The 17259-nt window shown below is 39.9% G+C and overlaps 1 protein-coding gene across 3 annotated transcripts in view; it reads left to right on the forward strand.

Moving 5' to 3' along the window:
- The window catches only part of bin2b (bridging integrator 2b), a 41896-nt gene extending 31861 nt beyond the window's left edge, over positions 1-10035 (forward strand). For 2 of the 3 annotated variants that reach the window (XM_084704369.1, XM_084704372.1), the window contains 4 exons: positions 155-237; positions 3069-3768; positions 9135-9221; positions 9639-10035. In XM_084704369.1, coding sequence (XP_084560495.1) covers positions 155-237; positions 3069-3768; positions 9135-9221; positions 9639-9743 — 975 coding nt within the window. In that variant the 3' untranslated portion in view covers positions 9744-10035. The remainder of the gene's footprint in view (positions 1-154; positions 238-3068; positions 3769-9134; positions 9222-9638) is intronic. The other variant, XM_084704371.1, reaches the window with a different exon arrangement.
- Positions 10036-17259: the final 7224 nt, after the last annotated feature.

Consider the following 17259-nt stretch of genomic DNA (forward strand, 5'->3'; position numbering starts at 1 on the left):
GCATTGCATATTCTTTTCATTTACAGATATACATTTGAGTATGTACTGGATTCGTATTTAGTTTAGTGTCTTCTTTTTCAAATCACAAATCACTGCATGTAAACAATCTAAGCCTATAAGCATAAAAGGTGATGCAGCATGCTTCTCTTTTCAGCTGAACCATGAGCTATACAATGTGATAAAGAAACTTGATTCTCAGCATTCAGGAAAAGCCTTTATCATCAAAGGCCTCAACAGGTAGGTCTGCCAAGTTCACACACCACCTTGTGGGTACTTCATAAACGGTTAGGTGTTAGGGCCGAAGGTTTCTTCTGGTTAAGCATCTAAAATCCTCATAAAAGTTTAGAATCTAAAGGTGAAGTTTAATTGGTTATGTAATGTTGAATAGAATGGTGGACCATTCACTGTATCAACTCACATAGTACTCTGCAATTAGCGTTAGTAAAAAAAAAAAAGAAAACATGTCGCGCCACACGTTATTTGCACTTGCACAAATGCTCCTGTAATGAGTTGGAATGATGGGAGGTTGGCAAACGTTTCAATTTTCGCTCACAGCTTTGTTCGTTATTTAAAAGTAGGCCTTCAAAATCAAAACATTTTGAACAGAAAACGTGGCTGGCTACCCACAACAGGGCTCGTGGACATGTAAATTAACGTTTCACTTGTCCGGGTAAAGATTTATCTTTTGATTTGTGTTGACGTTTCTAGCTAGCTAGCATCAACAGTTATGAACCTAGCAAGCATTAGTAGCATTTGTATCGGTTAAATGTACGTAGTTATATATCAACCAATATATTAAACTATAAAGTAGACCATACACCTTTTAACAGGGCTGCCAACTTTCACGCATTGGCCGTGAGAGTTGGCTTGCAAATACAGAGGATAGCCTACCGAAGTTGAGTTAGTTGTCGTTAGCGATGCTAGCTAACGTTAGTTTGCTAGCTGTATGACATTTAATTGGGTCTTGCTGCACTGCTTGATTTACTGTACAAAAATTATTTTGAAATGGTATGTTCTACTATCCATTAGCCTACTTGAACAAGGCACAGTTTTCCAAAGCCCTGATAGTGTAACTGAGACGACACCAGGGGCGTTTCTACATGGGGGGCCTACAGGGGCCAGTGCCCCTGTAAAAATGCCCTTGCCCCCCCTGTGGCTCTCCTGAGCTGACTGAATAATAAAATAAAAGTTTAAAGTTTTTTTTTACACGTTTTTCTTCTTCAAGTAGTCACCATGAACCGAGGAAGGGACATTGCAGCCTTTTTTGCCCCAGTAGATAAAAAAGTGAGAGAAAAATATGAAGGTATTGAGAGAGGGAATCAGGTGGCTGAGCGGTTAGGGAATCGGGCTAGTAATCTGAAGGTCGCTATTTCGAGCCAAATGACGTTGTGTCCTTCACTTCACCTTACTTGCCTGGGGGGATGTTTAACCCTTGTGTTATACTCGGGTCATTCTGACCCATCAGTCATTGTGACCCACTGTCGTATTGCGACAACTTTACTGCATACAAAAACAAAGTGAAGCATTTTCTTTTAACCGTCGGGCTTTCTCAGACCCCCCCATCGCGAAGGTTAAAAGAAAATGCTTTTTATTTGTTTTTATATCGGGTAAAGTTGTCGCAAACACAACAATGGTTCATTGTGAACCTTTGGGTCATGTGACCCAAAGGCAGCACAAGGGTTAAATATAATTTGTTTCCGTTTTCTAATGTGCCCCTCTGATTAAACATTGGCCCCACCAGTAAAATTAGTCTAGAAAGGCCACTGGACGACACGGTAAATAATTCCTCTTTCAAGTAATAAGCCCCTGTTGTTGAGCATTAAATTGGCTGCAAGGTCTGTAGAGATCTTGGGACAAAGCCACTTTTTGTGTTTTGCTAATGCAGAATTCGGTCAAATAAAATCGGTAAAATAGACGTACTGAGTGGAACATAACGTGAAGTAACATGGCATTTTATTTTAAGTGAGTTTTAACTTGTCCAGTGGAGCAAGTACATTTCTCTTTCCCTTGCCCTACAAAAAAATCCACCTGTCCCGGACAAGCGGAGAAGCCTAAATGTCAAGCCCTGCACAACGTAGCCCAAATGGTACTGCGCCCTTGAACGTGTCCAGTGAATTATGTACATGTCTGCTACACTCCCAAATATGTTTTGAGGTTGCACAGATTACATTTCAAGAGCATATGCGACCAAAAGGGCCTTTAAAAAATTGAAATCAAATATGAATGAGTAAGCTTTTATATGAACTATATATTCATTGAATTTAAAGAAAATGTGCCATATCGTGATATTAATTGTTATTGGGATATTGTAAGGCAGATTTTCTGTGTACATGTACAGCCTGAGTATCTGTAAGGTCAAGAGGTCCTGCAGCGAGGCCTCTCTGAGCAGAATATAGCACACAGCCCAGACAGTTAGGAGACTGTGAGGCAAATCATGTATGAACTGGGACTTGAATGTAATTAACGACCACTTCAGCTGCTGAATGCTCTAGTGTATCAGTGTACTGACCACTGAAGACCCGTTAAGGAAGTAATTCTGTGCATACTATATCTGTACTGTCCAACTCATGCATGTAAGCATGGCTGAGAGACAGAGTTTTCACTCATGCCATCAGTTTGTCTTAAACTGATAAGCCAAACTAATAATCCAAAGTCAAACTCCTTTCCTTTGTCGTGACTCCTTCCAGCCTTCCTTCTTCAGAATATCCTCCTTTTCAGATATGAAAGGATCTACATGAAGATGAGATTTTGGTCATATAGCACCACCCTACTGTGAACTCAAAGCAGCACTTTATCAGTAATGCATTTAAAATGGGGCAAATATTAAACATTTCATGGCAAGTCGTTTTAACTTGCCCCCCTAAATATTCTGCCTGTGCCCTAATAATCTTCAGTTAGGGGCTACAATGTCCTTAGTAAAAAAGGTTAGTCTGGAGCCCTGTAAGCAGTTTCAAAACGAGTACATGTTATTCTTAAGCCATTTAAAATGATGTGGAATGCTTTATGTGAAAAGTTTGTCCCTCAGTCTTTCACTCAGATGTAAATGTGTCTTTGTCTTTACTTTTAAGTGGGACTAAATCAAGCAAGAAGAGGAAGTCCCTGGTTATATCTGCCCCCATTCCTTGCAACACAGCCTTCCCAGCAGACCACACCTCTCTCCATACCTCTTTGGCTCCCAGTGGCAAAGACTCTGACCCCTTTGCCCATCCACAAAGTATCTTGGAGGAGTTCTCTCAGGAAGTCGATGGCAGCAGCCGTGGAGTGTCTCCTCAACTCACCACGGGCATATCTGAAATGTCAGACTTGGATGAGATGGGTCCTGGGATGCCCAAGCGCCAGTCCATGTGTGACAGTGAGAATTCCACCCCAAGCGATGGCACCAGTGAAGGTCTCAGCCACCCAGAGAGTATGGCACAGGAGGAAGACCAGGTTTATAGCCAATCTGAGGGCTTGGAGCAGGTGTATAGCCAATCTGAGGAGACCACAGATCCAAAGGTGACTCCGTCTGAGTTTATGGAGAGTGATATGCCAGCTTCACAGCGCAAACCAGAGAACGCAAATGTGGCTGAACCTTGGCAGATTGCCAAACTGCCACCCATACCTGCTCCTCCCCTTTCCTCAAACAGACACTCCCTCCCTCCTGTGGAGGACAGCCAAGTGGGGGAACAGAAGGAGGATGTGGGAGATGGAGTTTCTCAGCAACTCCCCCCAGACATCAAAAGCACTGGTCATGACATTTACCTAAATCCACCTGGCTTCCTTTACAAGGTAAGGCATCTTTTTTTACATAAACATTTAAGGGAATGTAGAAGAGTAAAAAAGAATGAGCAATGCATTGATGAGTCATAATTTGTGTCAGCATTGTTTGGTGTGAAAATGGTCTGCTAGCCAAAGCAGTGTTATGAGGTGGAAGTAACAGAAGGCAGCTGTCCCTTAATTAACAAAAAATAGACTACTATTCAAATTGACCATCAATAGTGCATCATTGTTTAAGGAAGACACTACACAGTGAAAAGGATAACACTTTTAATTTATATACATACACACATTTACTTAGGGGTGGGCGGTACACCGGTATGATTGCAAATACCGGTATGGCGTTGTGCCACAATATGGATTTTGCCATGTCATGGATATCACGATATATTAATAAATGTATTAAGAAAAGTGTTTCTGTTTGGTACAAAATATAAGTCAAGTGATACAGCGTAGTGGGCTAGTTCAAGTTTGTATCCTTTACAAAAAAAACATTTGATTTGCATTTTAATTAGTGAAATTTGCACCCTCTGCACAACATGACTTGGTACTTGGTGGCAAAGCCCTTGTTGGCAATCACAGAGGTCAGACGTTTCTCTTAGTTGGCCTCCAGGTTTGCACACATCTCAAGAGGGATTTAGTCCCGCTCCTCTTTGCAGATCTTCTCCAAGTCATTAAGGTTTTGAGACCGAGTTGAACCTTCAGCTCCGACCACAGATTTTCTATGCGATTAATTAAGGTCTTCTTCTTGAGCCATTCCTTTGTTGCCTTGGCCTTGTGTTTTGGGTCATTATCATGCCAGAATTATCGGTTCTCACCCAAGATTTGACGGTACATGACCTTGTCCATTGTCCCTTTGATGCGGTGAGGTTGCCACGCCCCCTTTTCAGAAAAACACAGCCAAAGCATTATGTTTCCACCTCCGTGATTGACGGTGGGGATGGTGTTCTTGGGGTCATAGGCAGCATTCCTCCCTCTCCAAACTTGTTGAGTTGATGCCAAATAACTGGATTTTGGTCTCATCTGACCACAACACTTTCTCCTAGGAATCATTCAGATGTTCATTGGCAAACGAAACATGTGCTTTCTTGAGCAGGGGGCCCTTGCGGGTGCTGCAGGATTTCAATCCTTCGCAGTGTAGTGTGTTACCAATTGTTTTCTTGGTCCATGGTCCCAGCTGCTTTGAGAACATTGACAAGTTTGTCCTGTGTAGTTCTGGGCTGATTCCTTACCATTCTCATGATCATTGGAACACCACAAGGGGAGATCTTGCATGAAGCCCCAAACCGAGGGAGATTGACAATTCTCTTGTTTCTTCCATTTGCGAATAATTGCACCAACTGTTGTAACCTTCTCACCGAGCTGCTTTGCGATGGTATTGTAGCCCATTCCAGGCTTGTGTAGGTTTACATCCTTGGACAGCTCTTTGGTCTTGGCCATAGTGGAGAGTTTTGAATTTGATTGATTGATTGCTTCCGTGGACAGTTGTCTTTTATATAGGTAACAAACTGAGATTAGGAGCACTCCCTTTAAGAGTGTGCTCCTAATCTCAGCTCGTTACCTGTATAAAAGACACCTGGGAGCTAGAAATCATTCTGATTGAGAGGTGGTCAAATATTTATTTCATTCATTAAAATGCTAATCAATTCATAACAATTTTTACATTTTTTCTGGATAAAAAAAAAAGAATTCTGTCTCTCACTGTTAAAAATAAACCATTAAAATTATAGAATGATAATTTCCTTGTCAGTGGGCAAACGTACAAAATCAGCAGAGAATAAATAAAAAAAATCCCTCACTGTATCTTATGTTAGAATGCCAACTAAACACATTATGGAAGCAAAATGGCAGAAAATCTTAAAATTGACCAGTACTGTACATGAAAAAACACTATTTTTGCCTGCCGTGTCTGGCCTTGACATCATCATTGGTGGCCAAGCTGCGAAGCCCGGAGCCACCTTTGGTGTTTCTACCTTTTCTTATTAGGGTTCCTCAGGTATTATTATTGGTGGGATTATTATTAAGCAATAAGCCCCAAGAGGCCGTGGTTTACGCTGATTTTAGAACAGGTAAGAAGAGTTGTTAGGCACGACGCGAAGCGGAAACTCATCCCCTGGAGCTTTGATTTTCGCAACTGTTTGTTAGTTACAGCCAATCAAATTCAGCAACTGATCCGGAAAAAGGGAAGTGAGGTCATATCTTAGCGAATCTTTGATGCATTGACTCCAAACTTGGTGTATGGATTCATGACCCTGATATTAAGAGCGCCGAAAAAGTCATTTGAGCTCTAGGGGGCGCTTCAATAGGCAACATTGTGTTTTGACCAATAACTGTTGATTTGTTTGTTGTATTTAAGGGATTAATTTGTCTCGTGATATTTTAGGAGATCCCGCATCTGACGCATGTTAAACATGATACCAGACTATTTGAATATGCCGCCATTTTGAATGACATTTATATTTACTCATTTAGCAGACGCTTTTATCCAAAGCAACTTCCAAGAGAGAGATTTACAAAGTGCATAGGTCACTGATAATAACAACAAGATAGCCCCAAAACATTGCGAGTAGCCAAAACATGAAGCACATATTGTGAACAATCAAAATAAGTGCCAAATGGAAGAACCATAAGAGCATGTAGTTAAACAAGTTACAATCATACAACATGAACCGTTATAAGTGCAAGTGTACCTGTAGAAAAACAAGCAACAATAAATAACAGTAGATCACAGCGAGTACAAAATTTCAGTTACCAGTTACCACTAACCACAAGAGCAACAAGTCTCAAGCAAGAGTCATTGTGATCCTTGAGGAAACTAACAGTGGGTCAAATCTTGGAATAAATGAATAAATAGTTTTTTCCTTACTCCTACACAATGTGTCCAATATTCACCAGATTTGGCACAGATTATCTTCAGACCACAATTACCATGACATGTCAAAACAGGACTGAATTACAGCTGTTTAAATTTGGGCCAAATTTGACCACGCGTGCCACAGGAGAAATGGCTTACATTTTGTATACAGTAACTGTTCACAGCAATTCCCAGCACTGAAAATGGCTCATTGGGGTAAAACGGGCTCCTTTTTAAGTGCAAGGTCATAGGTTCGAATCCAGCCACAGTCTCAAGCATGTCATGATACTGGTTTATCTGTTTAGTGAAGCCAGGTATGCGACAGTATCTGTCGCGCAGTATAATCATAATGGTCACTTATGTTTCATTCTCAGGGGATTTATATTCTAGAGTCCGATTTATTGTGCTGTGTATATATAGCGATGCTACATCTAGCCAATGCATCGGATTTCCTGCATCATAACTTCTGAACAGATTTGTCATAAATCACAAGATTGGTCTATTGTGATTCTACGTGGCATACCAAGTCAAAATGTATCACACTGTCCCATGTCCGCCATTTTGGGCATTGGCCATTTGGAATTTTCATAAAAACAAACTCCTTGTTCGCCGTTGCTCCAATTTTCATGGACATGTAATCAAATCATGTTAAGACCACAATCACCTTGATATGTCAAGATATGACTGAATTACTGTTTTTTATACTTGGGTCAAATCTGACAACGCTTCCCACAGGAGAAATGGCTTACTTTTTTTATACAATAACTGAACACAGTAATTCCCAGTACTGAGAATAGCTCACTGGGATAAGACGGGTTCCTCTGAAGTGCAAGTCATAGGTTCAAATCCAGCCACAGTCATCAAGCATGTCATGGTACTGGTTTGTCTGTTTAATGAAGCCAGGTATGCCACAGAGGATTTCTAACAGTTTAATGGTAATGATAATGTTTCATTCTCAGGGGATCTATACTCAAGAAGTGTCAGAGTTATTGTGCTTTGTAGATTTGTCCTCTAGGGGGCGATCCCATGTCTGACACATGTTAACTTGTGATACCAGCCCAATTGATTCCGCCATTTTGAATAAATTAATACAACGTTTTTGTCCTACTCCTCCTACAAACTGTATCAAATATTAGCTGTTTAAACTTGGGCGAAATCGGACAACCGCTTGCCACAGGAAAAACTGCTTATATTTTTACCCAGTAACTGAACTGTGATTTCCAGCACTGAGAATAGATCACTAGGATTAGTGTTTCCCCCAGGATTTTTTTTTGTGCAGTGGGGGCAGGTCAGGTGTACCCCCCCCCCCCCCGACCAAAACAAAGTGCTAACCCCTATTTCGGAGCAGCTTAATGTAATAGTCTAATAGCTAATGTAATATTGCGCATATGTTCGTCCTATTTCCCCTAAAGAAATCAAATTAGCATACTTAAAGACACCTTACAGTATGTTCTAAATGGCATAAATGCTGCCAATTAATAATTGACGTAACAATTTATTGTAAATGCAGTGGCCTAGCCTACAGATTAAGGTAGGCCACTCGGAAGCATGTACACTGTCTGCTTCATTTGATCTTGATAGGCTAAGCATTCTCTAGCAAATAATAACAATATACCCACTATTTATTCATGAAAACCAGGCTACTTAAGCATAATAATGCAACTAAAATACCAACGTGAGCAAGGGCAGCAATCGCTATCGAATCAACAGACGTGCAATTTCGCAAGCAGGGGAAGAATACAAACAACGAAAATCACCAGTTAACTTAATTTAAATTTGCAAGAACTATAGACTAATACAATAACAGGCTTAAATGAACTGACAACATAAGTTGTACGACTTTCAGTTCTCAAGGACGCACACGCGCAATCTCAACTGCGCTGTTAAGCGCGTCTGTGCTATTCACCGACATGCGCTCTAACAATCATGGCTGATAGATGGCCTAACATTTTGTACAGCTCTAATTCTGATACCGTGGCGGCAGAAATTTAACCGTGGCGGGCCGCCACAAATCAACATAGGGGAAACACTGAGGCTAAGTTGGTGTCCTGGCAATGGCAACATCAGAGGTTCGAGTCCAGCCAAAGCCGACGAGCTTGTCATGTCTCTGATCCTATGTTTAGCGAGACTGTAAGCCACTGCAAAGGAAGCCAGGTACTCCGCAGTCGCTTGCTACCTGTAGTCAAGCTGTATATAGTCAAGGCAATCCTCACACAAACTATCAAAATTATTTCAGATTTTCGAAACCGTTTGTCTGGTACAGCCAATCAAAATCGGCAGCAGAGCCGCCAAACAGAAAGTTGTGTCGTATCGCAACAAATCTTTGATGGATTCATGCCAAACTTACTGCATAGGCTACTCGGAACTCTCTTCTGAGGATGTCGAAAGTTCTTTCTGGGTCATCTGACCTGCTTGGCCACCCCATTGCTGCTTGCAGCTATATTTGACTTTGATTTGATTAATGAAAACCACTTTGTAAAATGCTATACAAAGCTCTATGTAATGTGTGTCTAATTGACAACAGGTATTGGCATTAGAGGGTTCTGGAGAAGGACAGTTGCAGTTCAGTAAGGGGGACATCATTCTGGTCCTGGCTGACACAAAGGAAAAGGTTTGCATGCTCAATTGTATTTACAGACCCTCTACCTGTGTCCCTACAGTGTGCCATCGAGTACTGCTCATGTCCATTAAAAGTTACGTAACCCTGTGTACAAAGTCATCTGGTAAAATGTGTTTTTCAGCTAGTACAGATGAGATTTGTCGTAATATACTACCCTATTAAAAGTGAACAAAATAGGTAATTTAGCTAAATGTTACTAAAATGTTTAAAATTAAAATAATGACACTTCCTTGGCAAGCTATGATGACACCAATGGAGTTGCAAATATTGGAAAGTCTGGATTGATTTCATGTTTATTTATAAATAATTTAAAAACCTTTTTCCTTTTAGCATAAAAGTTTAGCAGATGTCTCGTTGAATGTGACAACATTAACTTTTGCCGTCTTGTTTATCCCTTTACTTCTACAGCAGAAGGGAATGGTGAGGGGAGTGAGAGAGGAGAGCTGGATACAATACAGGGATCTAGCAGATCACTCGGGTGCCGTCTCCAACAATCTAATCCAACCAATCTAGTCTTGAGTGAATCAACAGAAGCTTCTTGGGGCAAGGACTTTGTTTGACACAAACGTTGGCAGTCAACCTTGACGTTAAGGGCTGAGAAAAGAGAAATACCCCTCCAGTGGTATTGGAGTGTGTGTGTGGGGGGGGGGGGGTAGAAAAAGATGTTACATATTTTTTTTCAAAACAAATCTCTGTGACCATGTGACTTGCAGTATTTGTAATGGTAAATAAAATAAAAAGTGCTATACATTGACTCGATTTGAAAACGGAAAAGATTTGATTAATAAAGTTATCCAAATGGAAAAAGCTGGATATTATCACTGATTATTACTACCTCACACAATTTACTATAGGGGAGAATGGGGTGAGTTGTGCCAGTTTTTACTTAGTGACTTTAAAGCGAGGCCATGACAGTAATGCTTCCAACTAAAATATGTACATATATTTCAGGATGTTATTATTTTTATTTATTTAACCTTTATTTAACCAGGAAGTCCCATTGAGATTAAAATCTCTTTTTCGAGGGAGACCTGGCCAAGACAGGCAGCAGCATAAAAAACAGAGTTACAGACAGAAAAACACAGAACAAGACAAGTTAAAAGAAACTAAAAGCTAAGAGCTAAGAAACAGTGACGTAGAGTTAATTTAAGAAACGTTTACATATTAGGGAACCTGCCTCTATTTCTTTCATTCGAGATTTAAAAGTAGTCAGTGATATTAGTTCCCTGAGCTTTAAAACATTCTGCAACATATTCAATGATGAGGGGGCAGAGTACCCAAAAGCCCTTTTTCCCATTTCCGTTCTGGCATTTGGAACAGTGAGCATAAAAAAGTCCAGAGATCGCAAAGAATATTGTCCGGCACTTCTCTGGTTGATGCAAACACACAGGTAGTTAGGGAGCAGACCAAGGATTGCCTTATAACCAAGGGTGTACCAATGAGAGAGCCTACGGGTGGCCAAAGCAGGCCATCCTACCCGAGAGGATAACTCACAATGGTGAGTCAGAGCCTTACAGTTTGTAATGAACCGCAGCGAAGCATGGTAAGCTGCGTCCACCCTACGAAGACAGTTAGCAGAGGCATGCATATAAAGAAGATCCCCATAGTCCAACACAGGTAAAAAAGTAGCAGCAACTAATCGCTTTTTTACATTACTGGAAAAGCACAGCTTATTTCGAAAATAAAAACCCAGTTTTAACCTCAACTTTTTCACCAGGTACTGTACATGTGGCTGAAAGGTGAGGAAGTCATCAATCAGAATACCCAGATAATTTATAAGAGTCAACGACCTCTATTTCACTCCCTTCAAGAGTGACCACCGAAGGGATATTCTGTGGCCTACTCCGACTGTTTGAAAACAACATAAGTTTAGTCTTATCTATATTTAAAACAAGTTTCAGTCGAAAAAGTGTATCTTGAACAACATTAAAAGCATTTTGCAAGAGATCAATTGCCTGCACGAGAGTTGACGCACAGCAATATATCACAGTGTCATCCTCATAAAAGTGACAGTTAGCGTCCACCGCATTTTGGCCCAGATTATTTATATAAATAGTAAATAAAAGTGGACCTAATTCCGATCCTTGTGGCACACCTTTACGGTAGCAATATCAGAGGATAGACCCTCATATCGGATGCACCAAGACCTATTCTCAAGGTAGCTCGTGAACCAAGCGACCGCTTGTTCCGAGAGTCCTGAGTTGAGGAGCCTCAGCCTTAAAACATCCTGGTCAACTGTGCAATGCAGCTGTAATAGTGCTATGTTTTTTCCTAAAGCCTGACTGGTAGGGTGATAAAATGGCATTTCTGTACAAGAACTCCTTAAGCTGTTTGCTCACAAGAGTTTCAAGAATTTTAGCAAGTACAGATAAGTTAGATATTGACCCATAGTTATTTAAAATAGCTGGGTCACCGCCTTTAAACAGTGGAAGAACAAAGGCCGATTTCCATTTCATTGGTATTTCGTTGTTTTTCATTGTCAGATAAAAAAATATATGTAAGTGGCTCTGCAACAAAATCAGCAGCCAATTTAAAAAAGTAAGGGTCTATACAATCAGGCCCTGCAGGTTTCCTATGATCTAGGCTTTTTAAGGCTTTATGAACTTCCTGCACAGGAAGTGGTATAAAATTAAAAGGCTGACCAGTATAAACTGGAACCTCAGTACAAGGTTTCACAGACCTTGGACTACAAGAGTCAAACAGAGAGCCAGAAGAAATGAAGTGTGTGTTGAAACAATTCAGTATCTCCATTTTGTCATGATTAGCGACAGAGTCCTTCATAACAAAAACAGGTAAAACGTGTGAGTTCTTACTCACAGAGGGATTTTATAGTTTTCCAGAATCTCCTCGGATCATTTAAATTTTCAGTAGTAATAGACAAATAGTATTCAGATTTTGCTTTATTGATAAAAGAGGAACATTTCTTAGTTTCCTAAACAAGCCAGTTTGTGACAGAACCTGTTGTCCTTGCCTTAGCCCAAGCTAGGTTTTGCTCATGAATACTGTCTGCTAGATCAGCGGAGAACCAGGGATTTTCACGTCCCTGTACTCTGTACTTCCTAAAAGGGGCAATAATTTCAATTATTTACAATAATTTCCATATTTTCTTGCTTATTTTCAATTAATTGCGAATGCCTTTGTTAATCGCATTAGTTCAATCGTGTTACTGCACTGTGCCCAGTTCTGCCCAGTCAGAGTGAGGGGAACAAGCCAAACGGGCGGTTAATAAATGTTTCATAATTTATTATTTGGTTAAATGCTTATCCAAACAACATCACTGCACTCCATTGGATTATAAAGAGGACATATGCAGAATATGAACTTTGTACACTGCCAGGTATTTTCTGTAATCACGAGATACTACCCATTCTAATTTGTACACACACACAGATTCCTGTAATTATTACAGAGATAGGATGTTCCAATTGTGTAAGGACCCACTTAGTTTAAGTGCAAATACATTTTCAGAATTACAAATTACCAAAACAAGCAAGCACACACCATCCTGGTGACACCTTTATGATACACATTTTAGGTGGGTATTAATTTTTGTTGCTCCCTTTAAAAAGATTCCTTTCTTTTACCACATGGGGGAAAAAATAAGACAAGTGAGTCATTTCTAGCATTTTCAGGAACATACTTGTTTTCTGTGTTGATCAAATGTTTGCTGTCAATCTTAAAATCATCCAAACTTGAAATGACATCTCATGCAGGAAGAAAGGAAACATTACAATCGCAAGCAAATTTCCCAGAAATTCAATTTATACTTTTAGGCTTTTGTGAGAGAATACTTAAATCATAAGGTTCCTCTATTGTAAATGGTAGATTAAAAACAAACAAATCCCTGTTGATAAAATAAACATTACTAGGCAGACTTTTGTTCAAAAATTGTTGACATTTGGATGAAATCATCACAATATCTTGATCAGTCTTGAATATTGTCCTGAAGACGTGGACTGACATGTTTTCTCTATATCCGTAGGAAAGCTGTGGTGTATATTGCATAATTGGAAACAAACAGTTTACCCCTCAAAACTGTTCCCGGGTTATTCGCAACGTCTGTTTTCCCAAGGTTTTACATACATACTTTTACATTGTGGACACTATTCCAATGTTGCAATGTGAGAATTTGCATGAGTGGTGCAATGAGTTCATTGCTGTCTTTCACAGGTTATTTAATTCACACATGGTCACCGACAATTAGTGATGTATAAAAAGAAGATGGATGGGTTCCTGCATTTCATCTAGTTTTTACCTTTTCTTATTACCTCCTACCTCTAGTGCACATCAGTCCCAGCGCTTAGTGAAGTGTATAGTGCGAGCTCAACATGGCTGAGAAAGATCCATTGCGAAACAAATTATTTTTTGTAAATATCTAAATGCTTATCCAAACAACGTCAAACTCCACTGGATTATGAAAAGGACACCTGCAAAATATGAACTTTGCAGAGTGCCCCGTTCTCTACATAATCATTCAAGCTTAGATTTTTTTTTGTTATCCCCAAAAGGGCAATATTGCCGCAATTAACTAGGCAAGGGAGACAACTTTGTCAAATGAGGCGACTGTGGCAAAACATTGTTTACTGTTCAAATTTGTAAATTGTAGGCCTACCTAGGCTACTTATTAACATAACTAATGCATTTACAGATAATTAGCATAATTTGGTGTCTGAAATCGTTCTGACAGTAATCCTTGGCCTATATTATCAACAGGAGGTTGAGAATAATAGCCCCCCAAAAAAACTGTCAGCAAGTGAAAACTACATTTGTATGAATGTATGTTTGTATGTATGAATTCAAAACACTTCAGATGGTCATTGTTTGGACTTGATGTAGGCTAGTAACGTTTTTGTCATTTTATTAATACATTATTTCAAAATAACTTTGGCACGCACATTTCTTAACTGATAGGCTAAATGCAGAGGTATCAAATAAAAGGGAAACGTGACCATGACTAAAATGGGGATTAACTGAATAATATTTTAGCACAGATTCAGCACAGACTTCCATTGCAGATCAGAAGGTTAGCAGAACATTTATTTAAAATCGCTTAGCATGACTCAGAATATATAATATACCAGCGTAACAATGGGAATGGGACGACTCCCCCCCCCCCCCCCACTAGTGTTGTCATGGCCTCACTTTGGAAAAGCATGCCCTCGTGGGCACATTGTAGGGGAAACTGTAGGGCACAGCCTCTACTCTTCTCTTTTGGAAAGGGACACTGACAGTTTGGGACACTGTCGTGGAGTGGCAGCATAAAGGGAACTTCATAACAGCACTTTTTTTCCATTGGAAGACAGGGCACCATAACAGTCAAGTTTAAACCATTGGGAACCTTATTGGGCACTCCATCATATTTTCTTCATTAGAAGGGCACTCATTAAGAAAATAAAATTAGAAGGGCTCTCATTTGGAAAATATAGCTGGAAGCAGCGATGCGGGTTCCTCCGCAAAATGGCAAAATATTATAAACATTTACACTGTAGAAGATCGAGAGTTGGACAATAAGAGAGCAAAACTACTTAATATATGGCCGACAACAGGCTGAATGGGGATCAGGATGAGGCTCATGAGCATAAGGTTATAAGTCAGTCTCTCTAGCCTCTCTGCTACACACCAACTGTTGAGATTGTATGAATAGAAAGGGCACTATTAGCTTTGGAACGAAGGTTAAGAAATGGTTAACATTTTAAGGTGAAATTGTGAATGGTATTTCAGAATGATGTCATCCTGTTTAACTAAACAGATAATCAAAATGATGACAGGTCAAAAGATAATGGCTGGATTCCAACCTACTACCTTATTCTTTACAGGTCACCATCCCAGCCCATTGAGCTATTCTCAGTGTTGAATATTGTCATGTTCAGTTCATGTATAAAAATATAAGCTGTTTCTCCTCTGGTAAGCGTTGTTAGATTCAGCCAAAGTTTACGTTTACATTTATGTATTTAGCAGACGCTTTTATACAAAGCGACTTCCAAGAGAGAGTTTTACAAAAGTACATAGGTCACTGATCATAACAACGAGATAGCCCCAAACATTGCGGGTAGCCAAACATGTAGCACACATTGTGAAACCACATAAGTCCCAAAGGGAAGAACAATAAGAGCATGTAGTTAGACAAGTTACAATTAAACAGCAAGAACCTCAAATGTGCAAGAGTATACCTGTGGAAAAAGCAAGCAACAATAATATATTTCACAGCAATAATTTTAAGATAGTTACAACAAACCAACAAGAGCAACAAGTCTCTCAATAAGAGTCATTGTGATCCTGGGCGAAAACTAACATCCAGAAAACTAACATCCATTCCTAAGTGCCGTTGTACTCCTGGAATAAGTGAGTCTTGAGCCTTTTCTTGAAGGTGGGGAGACAGTCAGTATCCCTGATGGAGGTGGGGAGTTGATTCCAGCATTGGGGGGCCAGACAGGAGAAGAGCTTGTGTTGGGTCGGGGTGCTCTTGAGTGGTGGGACCACCAGACGATTGTCAGAAGAAGACTGTAGGTGGCGGGCGGGGGTGTAAGGCTGGAGGAGAGACTTGATGTAGTCGGGTGCAGTCCGGTTCACCGCTCGGAAGGTGAGTCTTGAATTTGATAGGGGCCGTGATGGGAAGCCAGTGGAGAGAGATGAAGAGCGGGGTAACATGGGAGCATCTGGGTAGATTGAAGGCCAGATGGGCCGCCGCATTCTGAATTTACATTTATTCATTTTACACTTTTACAAAGTGCATAGGTCACTGATAATAACAACAAGATAGCCCCAAAAACATTGCGTCTTTTTGAGATATTGGGGCGCATGGAGAAGAAAAATAAGAATACTAACAAAAACAATAGGTTCCCTCCTACCGGAGAAACCCTAATAATAAGAATACTAACAAAAACAATAGGTTCCCTCCTACCAGAGGAACCCTTATAATAATAAATATAACTGCAAGCAGCGATGCGGGTTCCTCCGCAAAATATTATAAAAATGTACATTGTAGAAGATCAACAGTTGGACAACGAGAGCAAAATTACTTCATGTTTGATCAAAAACAACGGGCTGAATGGAGATTCAAACTCAAGAGCATGAGAGTTTGCAAGTCATCCTCTTCTACACATCAACTGTAGAGTTTATGAATGGACATTGTCTTGTACATTTCCTGGGGATGACTGGGTTGCTGCTGTAAAGAATAGCTTACTCGTAGTGCTTTAAAAAAGTTGTTTGGAAGAAAAATTCAAATCATGCCTAGCATCAATGGCGATGTGTCCTGGCCTAGGTTACTGAAATCAATTTGCACAACAGGCAAGGGATCCACCTGAACAATCCATTTACTTCAATAGAGATTACTCGGTTGTGAATCGGACACTTCCATGCATAGACTACAAGTATCTAGCTACTGTGGTGAACCTGACTTGTTTTGCAGTGGTTTACATAGTCACGCTAAATAAATGATTGGAGTGTTGTGATGGGCTCAAATAAACACGCATTGCTATGTTTTACAACCAGAGGATTGATTGGAAGACTAGAAACCGTTTTGTCAGAAAAAAAAAAAAACTATGCCTCTGACCGTTTTGAACCTACAACCCTTTGCTTACCAGCACAACACCTCAATCAATAGAGCCATTTCCAGACATGAATGATGCAAAGTTTAGTAACTGGAAAATAAAATAAGCCATTTTTCCAATGGCGAGCAATGTCAGATTTGGTCCAAGTTCAAACAGCTGTAATTCAGTCATAAATTGACATATGAAGGTGAAGCTTTGCATGGTACATCAGGAAAGTGTCACCTTAAAGCCTATTAGTTTTGAAAAACCATCATTCAAAAATACATTTAGTGACACAAACATATTGAGGCAATTTGTACATTTACATAAATTCAGCCATTTTGTATTTGATTCAATTGTCTTAAGTACAGTTTTCAAATACATCAATTATATATATCCGTAAAATGTCAAGTCAATTTGACCTTTGGTTCAAGAGAAGAGGAATTTTGAATGTTTTCCCAAATGATCACTTAACAAGAAAATCCATCATGGCGGACCTT

This window comes from Hypomesus nipponensis, chromosome 9 (assembly GCF_054491055.1).
Source record: "Hypomesus nipponensis isolate SF chromosome 9, ASM5449105v1, whole genome shotgun sequence".
Taxonomy (NCBI): Eukaryota; Metazoa; Chordata; class Actinopteri; order Osmeriformes; family Osmeridae; genus Hypomesus; species Hypomesus nipponensis.